This window comes from Molothrus ater, chromosome 4 (genome assembly GCF_012460135.2).
Source record: "Molothrus ater isolate BHLD 08-10-18 breed brown headed cowbird chromosome 4, BPBGC_Mater_1.1, whole genome shotgun sequence".
Lineage (NCBI taxonomy): Eukaryota > Metazoa > Chordata > Aves > Passeriformes > Icteridae > Molothrus > Molothrus ater.
The window spans coordinates 9,682,996-9,695,377 of NC_050481.2; the positions used below are offsets into that span (position 1 = coordinate 9,682,996).

General features: G+C 42.1%; 1 protein-coding gene across 3 annotated transcripts in view; it reads left to right on the forward strand.

The window, feature by feature from the left end:
- The window catches only part of LOC118686161 (bifunctional heparan sulfate N-deacetylase/N-sulfotransferase 4), a 66,149-nt gene that overhangs the window by 32,983 nt on the left and 20,784 nt on the right, over nt 1–12,382 (forward strand). For 2 of the 3 annotated variants that reach the window (XM_036382207.1, XM_036382208.1), the window contains exons 3-6: nt 986–1,073; nt 3,149–3,303; nt 9,158–9,343; nt 10,208–10,336. In XM_036382207.1, the coding sequence (XP_036238100.1) occupies nt 986–1,073; nt 3,149–3,303; nt 9,158–9,343; nt 10,208–10,336 (558 nt within the window). The remainder of the gene's footprint in view (nt 1–985; nt 1,074–3,148; nt 3,304–9,157; nt 9,344–10,207; nt 10,337–12,382) is intronic. The other variant, XM_054514638.1, reaches the window with a different exon arrangement.

Below are 12,382 nucleotides of genomic sequence, written 5' to 3' on the forward strand. Positions count from 1 at the left end.
TTTTTCAAATGAAGGATATTAGCTGGGCTGGGGTAGGGTGTAAACCACTGCAACCATTTTATCTTTGAACTCTACAAGAACATGAAGGTCCAATCAATAGGAGTGTTATTAATAGATAATAGGAAAAGTTCTCAAGGGCCACATAATGGAGGCACAGGAAATTGATGGAAACAGAGTTTATAACCTATTCAGCATTGGCAAGGCCAATAGGGAGAGAAATGCACTCCCCATCTCACATGCAGCACCCCCAAATTCCAGGGGCTGGGAACCCAAAGCAGATCTGCACACAAGGAGCAGCTGCAGGAGCAGTGCAGAGCTAACAACCAGTAGTAAACACCAAGTAAAGCTCACACAGGCTTAAGCATCTTCTCCCTTTCCCTAGTAGCTGGAAATATGTCCAGGACAAAAATTAGACAAGTGGCCAAGACTATTTCTTCCATAAACAGCACCCTTTCCTTCCTTTAATTTCCAGTGGGCTTATCTTAGCTTGGATGAGAGAATAAACATAAACATTAATTAAATTTAAAATGCATTTATGACATGGACACAACTTCTACCACAGGCCAAACCTGAAGCTTTGCTCATTCCCACTTAAGCCTGAATTTGCTATTCAGACACAGCCCAAAATGGTCCTGCAGGTAAGTAAATCCCAACACCTTCATGCCTAGATGATGAGTAGTACTCCTAATTTTATTTTGGGGTTTAAGCATATTTTCTCAAGCTTCACTAATGAAGTGAGCCAGTATATTGCTGCCTCTGAGTGGCTGGATTCAAGTCCTGCCATGGATCAGTGCTCCAGGGGAAAACATCCTGGGCCAAGGCACAGAACCATCACCTCCTTGGACACTCAGGCACTCCCACTACCTTTCCTAGCCCATCAAACTCTCATGGAGCATTAAGCTCTCTGTAATAGTCCTATAAAAAAAGGTGAGCCCAAAATAATATTAATTTTTCTAAATCCATGTTCATTTCTTATTTATTTCAGGCTTTACTAGAGACTCAAAATTTACTGCGCACTCAGGTTGCAAATTTTACCTTCAACCTTGGATTTTCAGGAAAATTTTACCACACAGGTAAGAAGGAACTTCATGCAGTTAAATAGGTGACAGAATTTAAAATGTAGCTTTAAACATTCCCTTTCTAAATATTCAGAGGCTCTGAGACATGATTTTCCCAATCTTTTATATTTCAGCATACCTATCACACCTGAAAAACCTTACTCTGTCTCCTGAGGAATTAGAGAGATCTCTGCAATCACTTTGCCTCCCTTATAACACTAACATTTACCACCACACATTTTTCAGGAAAACACCAAGGGCATCCTTGTGTACCTGAGCAGCTCATCCATAGTGTGTCTTTACCCCTTTGGACACTGAAATGGTGGAACATCTATTGATTCTTCTTTAAAATGGAAAGCATTATGCTTCATCTTGTTTGGGTTTTGTTATAGTAAAAGCGCAAACTTTTATTAGGTGTATATCTAAATTTACAAAAAAATTAATGGGGAAAAGTAGGATTTTTTTCAAGAACCACACTCTCCTTCAGAAGTTAATAAGGCACTAAATTTTACTTTGACCTAAATCTACAATCTCTGCTTGTAGTTCTTTATGTATTTCAAATACCCACCTGTTTCCTCTCCATCCCTAACTTGGGCTTATCAAAGAGACCTTCAGCTGCCTCACAAACTCCATTTTCTCCCTACTCTGTCCCATTTTGAAAGCCTGGGTTAAGTTTCTTCCCTTGCCCATGCCTGAGTGACTGCAAGTGAAGCACAAACCCCAAAACCAGCCAGCAGTCACTCCCAAAATGCAGGGCACAGAGGGAGCAGCCATCAGGCCTTTCTTTTCAGTATGGAATTCTCCAGTAAACAAGGTTGTTTTCTTTTTCCTGAAGCACTCCCATCATAGGAGAGCAGCTTCCTTAGAACTTGCAGAGTCCTGCAAAGAGGGGAGCAAAGGGATTCAGTGACTCTGGGAGAAAGTTTCAAAGTACTGCTCTCCTTGTGTAGTGGCATTCTTCAAAAACCACTGCAGAAATGGAAAATAAAGGCCAAGAGCTAGAGTGCAGGCACTGAACAGGCATCTCTGGATGTTCCTGCCCAGTAAACAGTGACATCCGTGAAGCTTTTGCTTCCAATGAGTTTTGCAAAACATTGAAGGGCTTGTAAGAAGATAGGATTTCTGTGTTTGCATCAGGAGACTGATTTTGGCAATTATTTCTTCGACTAAGGCAAAATGAAAGCATTCAAATGGCAAAGAACACGAAGGAAATGTGCTAAAAAACAAATATTGTTGGGTAGCTTGAAGGTGAAGCTACTGGAATATCACTGTGCCTTTCCAGGCTGGAAAAGCAGGGCACATGTGTCTGCAGATGGGGGGAGCAGCATTGTGTCCTCTCTCAGATGGAAGGTTTTCTTTGTTACAGCCACATAGTCTCACTTCTGCCTGAAGCAGATACCCTTCACTAACACAGGAGGTTTTATTGAGTTTCCTTCAAGATTAAATCTGGCCAAAATTGAATACTGAACCCTAAGAAATATTTGGAAGTCTTATGCCATTACAGCTTCATGCTTTCCACCTAATTGTATTTTAAAATTTGTTCCACGCTTTACCAGAAATGATCAGATTTCAATTAACCAAGGCTAATAAAGCGGCAGTTATAAGGAGAATAGAGGGGAATCATTGATAAGATTTCATTTTTATCCATATGTTGCCTTTATGGAGAGTACTTTGTATTTAACAGTGACATTATTATCAGGACAAAAGGGAAAATAACTGATACCTTTTCTTTAATATCAAACATCATCATTTGTCCAGCTTTCAAAAGACCTGGAAAACAGCATTAATATTCCTGACACTGTTTTGTCATGTTAAATCCATCTGCCACGTTATGGGGATAAAAAGATAGTGTGGCATTAAAATAAAGCAAATAAAGAAAATGGGGAGGGGGTGGTTTTGAAGATCATATATGTTAAAAAGAAAGTCCTACTGTTTATATTTAATATTCCCATAGTTTGTAAACATAACAGGAACACAGTAAGACAAGCCAAGGACACTAGGGTTTTTGGCAGACTCTTCTGTGTTTAAAAAGCAATTACGGGCCTTTTCTGCTTTCTAGTAACTTTTTTGTCCCTTTCTTCCCTCTGCAGGGACTGAGGAGGAGGATGAGGGTGATGACCTGCTGCTGAGATCTGTGGATGAATTCTGGTGGTTTCCCCACATGTGGAGTCACATGCAGCCACACCTCTTCCACAATGAGTCCTCACTGATGGAGCAGATGATCCTCAACAAAGAGTTTGCAATGGTGAGGAAGAGTTCCCAAGAGATTTACTGGGATGCCTTGACTACTGTGGCCATGCCTTCCCCACTGGTTTCATGCTTGTCTATGCAATACCTATAATTTACTCAGGCATGCAAACAGAGGCAGTGAGGTTAGAAACTCATCCCAAACCCAGCCTGTTTGTGACTAAAACTGAATTTTGTCTTGGCTTTTCCCACTGATACAGGCTCTCTGCAGAGGGAGCAGCCCTGCCCCAGTATCCTGGCAGGACCAAGGGGATCAGAATCAGTGCAAACACAGCAGACAGCAGCTGGCCTTCTAAGCTTTAGGCAGCACTTGGTACACAGGTTATCAGCTTGGGAAACTGCGGCAAACATCCTCAGTAAGGCAGGGAGGAAGCTGCAGTGAACTCTAAACGTGGTGTGTGGTTTGGGAGAAATCTTGATGCTGACAGAGCCAACAAGTGAAGCTGCTGGGTTTCACTGTGCCTTTTTAAATGACCTGCTTGGAAAATGCCCTTTATACAGCTAGCCTCTTGCTGATATTGACAGATAATTGTGCTTCCCTTTTCTTCATTTGTGCTCTGAACTTCCATGACCCACCCTCCCCCTTGCCCAGACCTCACAGTACTTGTACTATTTACAGCCTTTTCAGGATAATTCTGCTGGCTTATTGCACATGACAAAGAAAAGCTGAAATCCCTAAATGCTGGTTTTGGAAAGACACTGTGTGGTCTTTGGTGAAGCACAGAAATGCCAAACAACCAGAGCTGCTCACAGGAGCTGAGGGACACAGTGGGGCTTTCTCAGCTGCTTTGGGAACAGCAATTCCCCAACCCTTCCCAGCTTCAAAAGGCCAAGCCCCTTCCTCCCAACCCTCACATGAGCCAAGGCACACCAGGAAAAAGGCAGAGGCAAATGCCTGAACAAGAAGTTGGAAGCAATTTGTTCCCTTGTTTATGGAAATATTTCCCTACCAACCTTGAAAGAAAATTAATTAAAAATGGCTTAACTGTTTACTTGTTATGCCAGACTTGCCTCCCTTCCCATCTCCTGCTTGGCAGGATGGCTTCTTTTTCTTTCTACACTCCTGCTTCCCTGTCAGCCTTCCAGGGACAGCCTGTTCATGCCTTTGGTGTAGCCTGGCCCAGAGACACAAACGGAGCTGAGACTTGAAATGCAAGAGTAATTTTTTAAACAATCCATATCTCAAAAATACACAGCCCCTTCATCTTTAAACCTCTGGGGAAATTCTCCTAGTATTTTCAGGAAGCATGGAGTCACCCAGGTCAAGCCACCTTTGGGAGTAAAATCTATAGCATGGCCTGAAAACAGAGCTGGTAATGGAATCTGTTTGTAACTTCCGCTCCAGAAAGATAAAGCCTGTGTCCTGAAGGGTAGAGACTCCTTAGGGTGCCTATAAATAAGGAGCTGATGTCAGTGAAAAGCTGCTGTTATTACACTTTTATTTCCTGCTAACATTGCAACTGGGGTTGTATCAACCCCTTGACCTTGAATCTATATGAGCTGTACCATTTACTTATGAGAACATTTCTTTTCAAAAGGCTTCCTCTGAAATTCTCTCTTGTGGGAGAAATTCATCTTCCTTCTATGACAGCCTCCCTGATAGCTATCAGAGAGGTCCTAGCCATGACTTCAGAGTGGTTTCATTCCTCCCTGGTTGTCTTATCCTCAGCATCATATCTTACTTGAAAAACAAACTCCCTGTTCTGCAGCTGCACTTCTCTAAGCCCTCCAAGTTAAAGCAAACCTCTTCCCATTATTCTCTGATGTCACAAGGTGGATCCAAATTTAAATTAGACATCTGGAACAATACATGGAAAATTTGCTTGATATTACACGTGTTTTGTTTGTTGTCCACTATATTATACTCTGGAGAACACAGCTTGATGCTGGTGCCATTTTCTCCTGCATTTCTCATTTATTGACCATGTCTCCCCACCTCCTGTTTTGGCTGCACATACAGGTGACACTTGGTGTCAGCTTCTGCAAGAAAAGCTGCAGTAATTATTTGGAAGTGTGATCACATTAATTCCTCACTAGGGTGCTATTTCTTTGTTCACTTTTTTTAAACATGGCTAAGGAGGTAACAAGGTTTTCAGGAAGGGAGAGCACACAATTATATCCAAGAACAATACTCAAGGTTGCTGAAGATGCCAAATGACACCCAAAAGTTCTGTTTATTATGACCTTTTGTCTCCTCTGACTGGTAGATAAGAGCCTTGGCTCTGTTTCACATGGCTTTATCCACACCTCCTAAGAAAGCTCTGTAAAATGGGAGATTACAATTGCAGCCTGCCTCAAACAGCCCTGTCAGCACACAGATAGAAATCAGGTACCTAAAGCCCTGTCAGCACACAGCTTTTCACACACAGAACTAATTGCTAATTAGGTATCTAATTGCCTTGATCTCAGTGCAGATATGGACACCTCTGTGCATCTGCCTTCAAGGATTCCCTTTCACGCACATTGTATGTGAACCAGGAGGCTGCCTTCACCCAGAGTCCTCCAAATTGTTCCATGCATCCCTGAGATATTTATCATTTCCACTGCCTCCATGGTGAGAGGAACAAACTTCCTCACATCCTGCAATAAATGTCATTGTCCCGTTGCTCTGGATCTGGTAGGCAGCAGGGGAAATTTGCCTGGCAAAATCCTTATCCATGTGTACCTGAGTGATGGCCCCACAGCTGCACCATGCATAGCCCAAAGTCCTCACTGCCAAATCTCTCATCAAGCACAAGATCCTCAGCCCCAGAGGAGCAAGAGGCAGAGGTTTTAACTGTGCTAAAGTCACAGGCTACCCAAAGCTTTGCTATCCCAAAGTCATCCTATTTATGGAAATATGGATGGTGTGTTCCAGGGCCTCCCTAAGGAGGTGGGAAATAACAGTTATTTTGATTATCAGTTGGGTTTGAGTTGGTCATGTTTTGTAGTTTGGGTTTTTTTCTCTATCAGAGAATCCCAAAATCCTTTAAAAACACTAACAAACAAAATCTCAGATTAAATTTTACAAACTGATAATTCCTCAAGTATTATTCTCCTTGTTTATAGGCAATGCAATAGATATACAGAGAGGCAAAAAAATTGCTCAAGGGGAAGTCTCTGATAGCATATATTCCAAAAATAAAGCAAACCAAGTTTTCCCTGCCATCAATAACAAGATATTCCTCCTCCCCCTTTGTACATCCTTATCTGACAAAACCAAGTAGAATGTATCTAATCCAAAGCCTGTAGCTCTTTATTCCATCCCCTGGTTTGTTTGCTCAGTGATTATCTTCTGTGCTCATTTGTGAGTACAAAGCCCAAAGCACAGCAGAGACAGGGCAAAAACTGTCACTGGCTGCACGAGGCAGCTGGGAGCTGACAGGAAGGAGAAACAAAGATGTAGAACTAAACAAATCAATTGAGAACCTGTCTAGCAGCACTCCTTGGCTCCCACCTCCTGCCTACAGCCAACTACAGATGCACATTAGCACTTCCTCTGCCTGCACCTCTTGAGCTGCTCAAACCACAAGTACACCAGGAGCTTTTAATACACCAATTAAATCTCAACAATGGGAGGCCCCAGCGACCACACAGCCGAGGCTAAAGCATCTACATGTGATGAAAAGAGCCTCATTTGGCCCATTATTAATATCTGTACTTCATGTGGGGAAGGAGAGCTGCCCACTGCCTCTAAAAATGGACTGTGAATATAAGATAACATCATCCTGTGCAGCAGGATGAGATTTATTCTGCCTCACCTTATTTCCTTCTGAAATACTCATTTGCTGCATCACCTGCTATCAAAGCCAAAAGGTTGTGCAAACTTAGCTGAGGTTGAATTTAGCTTTTTCATCTAATAAAAGCCTTCACACCTGCACCTTGACTGACTGTGTGCAAAGACCTACAGTAGACATAAAATTTATTCAATTAAAATTTAGCATTCTTATTTTCTCTAACAATGGCAAATCATACCTACAGTCCAAACTAAACCAACATGCACAAATTTTGAAATTAAAAAACCCAATGTACATTTTCAATGTAAAAATGAGGCAATTGCTCCCTAGAATACACAAGAAAAATGCTCAGTACAGGTATTTCTCATATCTTGACACACCAGTATACTCCTCCTTTAACACATGAGTTTTCACTCCCAAAGTTTAATAAGAAGATGAAAGGAAAAGAAGTGCAACAGAAAATCATTACAAGGGGATACACAGTATTTGATCTTCCCAGGTAAACTGCAAATAGAACTGCCCAAAGAAAATAAAATTATTTGATAGTTGTTTCTTCTTAACTCCATATTGGCTATCTGGGTACCTGATGTATTTTTGTGATGAGCTATGTAGTGAGCAGGTTTTATTCATATTCAGAGACTAACTTGTGTTTTATGTTGAGAACTCCTGAAAAACTGCCTGATTTGATTTGTGAATGGCAGATCACCATTTCAGCATTCTGTTGCTATGGCAATTCCAGCATCAAACAGTCAGGAGATAAACAGCATCTTACCCATATTCATCCAGATCCCTACTTTGGGATAAGTCATCCAGAGCAGTGTTTATTGTCAACCCCAGGACACATTTGCCTTACATCTCTGTTTCTGTGTACTCCCTACCCCACATTTTGTGAAGGTTTGTCCATAAAAGCTGAGACAGGATATTCAGGTTAACATTTGACAGTCTGAGCATCACAGACCTCCCAAGCATGGCAATAAATGGGCCAGATTCAAAGAAATCTTTTCATACAGCTTTTTCCTTTTTACATGTCCATGGCAAAAAAAAACTGAAATAAAGAACAGGGTGATTTACCATCTCTCATTATAGAGCTATCCCTCATTCCACCCTTAAACTGACTCATGCCTCTCAAGTAGGTAACAGCATTAACAAACTGAAATCACATTTTGTTCTCAGTAAATGACAAAATAGAGAGCCTGGGTTTCTCTTTTACAGGATCAGTCTGTAATCGGAGGTCTTTACTATAAGGAGTGGATCATTTAAAGTGGTTGCATTATGTAATGTAGGAATGAGTGTTCCCTACAGATTTAACCTCATTTTTGCCAATGAATCAAAATCCTTTCTTTGTTAAGTACTTGAGGATGCCCAGCAGAACCTGCTGTTCCTGGAATTAAAGTAATCAATGAATAATGTGGGCAAAAGGAAGGACAAAAAACCCCCATAAAATAATCATCTCATATTTTAGCCATTTCTCTCTGCAGATCAGTTTTAAAGGAGTAGAAAAGAGCTGACATGTCTGGTAGTACTGGGAGCAAGATGAATTTGTGTCTTTGGAGGAAATTTGCAAGATAAGCTATAGATTATACAATGAACACACACATATTTCCATAGAGAAATTGAGCTAAATATAAATATTGATAAAATGTAAAAGTAGTCCAAGCTATTTTTTGCTATACTCTAACACCATGGAAAAAATCAGGAGGTTCAGAAGACATGAGGAATATTTATTTATAAAACTAGGAAGGAATCTTTCTCCTATGCCAGAACTAGGAAACAAAACCCCATATATGTCACTGCAACATTTTTTCCGTCCGTTTACTAGCTTAGTAAATAAGCAGCAGTGGTTCACTAGATTACCTTTAAAAAGAGCCAGGCAAAATATGTGCAATATCTAATGGAACAGGAGGCAAACCTATTCCATGTAACAGCAATGGAACATAATCCAGAAGGATTACTCCTTCCTCACTGCAGTCACCCAACTGTAATTCCAGTTCCCTCCAGCTCATGCTACAGTAGGTACAACTCCTGTCTAGGGACAGCAGCTTCTCCAGTGCCACAGTGTGCAGGAATACAGCTTTGAATGACGACATGTTCTGTGTGTCCCTAACTTGTCCATCCCTGTGGTGCCCTACCCTGCAGGAGCACGGCATCCCCACAGGCATGGGCTACGCGGTGGCCCCGCACCACTCGGGGGTGTACCCGGTGCACGTGCAGCTCTACGAGGCCTGGAAGAAGGTGTGGCACATCCGTGTGACCAGCACAGAGGAGTACCCACACCTGAAACCTGCACGGTACAGACGGGGCTTCATCCACAATGGCATCATGGTACACTGCATTTCCATGTTCATAGCAATACTACTGCAGGGACTCCAGAGGGGGCTGCTCTTACTGCAGGCCTCATGTCTGCCAGCATCCTTAAAATTCCCCGGGATCCAGCAGCTGTAAGGATGCCCAAAGAGTGCATTTGTTAGGCAGTTTAAAAGAGGGGGACAAAAGTCACACAGACTCAGGCAATTGCAGAAGTATTCCTCAGAAACTAAATGTGCTCATGGCCCCATCACTACCAGCTGAGTCGTGGCTGCACTCTGTGAAATCATTAAACTGCCTAAGACCTCTGTTCCCAGCTCTGCTTCATCTTTATGCATGAAAGGATTAGAAACCCATCACCTGGGAAGGTGAACAGGTGTAAGTAATCTCCTCCAGCAATTCTGCAAGGCTGAAGTTTCAGCTCTGCTCCTGAAATTCCCAGAGGCAGGACTGGGACACCTGCCTGACTCTTACACCCCTCACCCAGGAGAGAGAAGGCTCCTCCCATGCAAACCCTTTGGCCTGTCCTACCAAGCTGGGTGTTCTAAAGTAAACTGACAAATATTCTAAAGGATGGTTTCAAGTCCCAAAAGCTGCTCTGAATATTGCCTGTGCATACCAAGTGCAAATTGTGATCCCCTAAAGAAGGCAGAGGGAGCGGCTCAAAACCAAATTCCTGCAGAGTCCAATTACTGCTGGAACAGACTCAAAATCAGCAGTGTTTTTACACATGTACCCAAATGCTCTATAAATGCAGGTTTTGGTTGTTGTTTTAACTGAGTAAAACTATATAAAATATTGAATTAAGGGAAACCAAAGTCCTTCCCCAGGTTGATTATGGCACTGCAATACCTGAGTAAGCTGCTGTTCCTCTGTTCCCAGGTGCTCCCTCGACAGACCTGTGGCCTTTTCACTCACACTATTTTTTACAAGGAATATCCTGGTGGTCCTCAGGAGCTGGACAAAAGTATCCGAGGAGGGGAACTCTTCCTCACCATTCTTCTGAACCCCGTAGGTACCTTCTTTTGCTGTTTTTGGATGTGCTGACTGGCAGGGAGGAGGGAGGGGGAAAGGGAAAGAGATCAGGTTGGGAAATCAAAACCAGGACGACTTGCTCAGAGGTAACTAGCAGTTTAAGAAGAAAGGAGAAAAATGTCTTCTGCCAATTTCCAGCTACAACTGTATCTGCAACAATTTCCTGGGAAATGCATTAATTCCAGCTCCTTATTGCTTCCCAGCCTCAAGCCAGGTCCCCCTGAGAGACACGTCTGAAACTGAAACTAACCTGTGAGGGTAGAAAAAACTGATCTTGTTGATTTTTTTTCTTTTTTCCATGAGCTTGGCTCCTCAGGCACTCCTCATACAGCTCAATGGAAACCCCAGGGCTCAGGCCTGATATCTTTCCTCCATCACCAGCTCCTAAAAACAGGTTTTGAGCTGCTAAAAAACTGCCTGGTACCATTTAAGACAGGAGCCTAGATGTGCAAGGAGCAAGGTAAAGAGCCAAACCCCCCCATGTATCGATTATTTTTTCTTGACATTGTCCTCCCTCCTTCCCATTGCTCCAAACAAGCTGCACCAGGCCCAAGATGAATGTCCCTGTCTTGCCAGGTGGCCTCATTTTCAGTGAGTTTAAACTCCAGTACTCATTGACTCCTCTGCAGAGCTAAAGAAACTTCAGGTGGAGCTGACTGTCAAATCCAGGTCACTTTTATTTAGACACTTAAAAATAGATTTTTGGTGCTATACAGTTAGATACTAGTGAGTGAACATTTGGCTGGACAAGTAAGTTGGTGTCCGAGTGGGATTCAGTGGTCTTAAAGAAATGGAACTTTTCTATCAGGAATTTTTCTATACCATACACATCACACCTCACTTGAGAATAAAACCGATCCCTCTTCTTTATCCTGCCTCCCCATTACCTGCAGTTCTCTCAGGCTGGCTTTTCTTCCCATGCTTTCCTGAAGTGTAGCTTGGAATTCACACTGAGCTTTAGCATACTTGGATGAATACCTGTGCATTTCTCACTTAGGTGAAGATTTTCTCAGATTTGGGCAGTGCAGCAGCCTGCAGCAGAGCATGTACAACTCCTAACCCCACAAGCAATGCTTAGAACAGCCCAAATTCCTCAGCCAATCTGTGTCCCACTAACTTGAGAGTGCCCTAGATATTGGTGGTGGTATTTGAAAAATCTGCCATGATCAACTTTTGATGAAACAGTTTTTCAAAAGATATATACAAACTCCATCCCTTCCTCAGATCATGGTTAGCAATTTCAGCAAATATATTACAAATACCTATTAAGCTCAAATACCAAAAATGTTTGTGCTTCCATGAAGCAATATCACACAGATGGTTAAATTAGAAAATGCCCAAGGGACACTGCATTGGAATAAAGTTTGAAGAGAGATTGTCAAGAGGATCTTCTGATGGAATTTTTTTTAAATGGCTTCTACTGAATACTCTGTGGCTCAGAGAGATATTTTCACTGTCTAATTTATGAATCCTAAAGATGAGTCATGTCTGGCAGAGATGATGTAGTAGTAGGCAGAGGAGGGATAAATTCCACCAAGACAGACAGAAATCAAACCAACTTCCTTGGAGTTTTAATGAGGGTTACAAGAATCCCAGGCAGACCTTTCCAGAATCCAGCTAAGGCAGCAGGCTGCTCAAGTCTGCAGTTTGGGGTACTTACTCTTTGCATAAACACTTCAAAGCAAAGCTCATTAAAGTTAGTGGGGAAGGCTCAGCAAACAGACTGGCCTTGAAATAAACCCAAATAGCCAAACTCTTTCAAAGGTATCAATCCAGCTCCCTTCTGAAGGGTCTGCTTCATGTGGAGGCTAAGAGCAATAACAAGGAGCTTCAGATGTATGTACAAATAAAAAATACAAATAGAGTTTGGGGCAGAAAATTAAATATTATCTTCTTGGACTTTTGCTTTACTATTTGATACAAGTAAGAAAAATTTCAGTTTAAAGTTTCTTATCTCCCTTGCCAGACCAAAGCTGACTGTTCAATCAGAGTTAAGTTATAATCATCTTTGATGTTATTTAC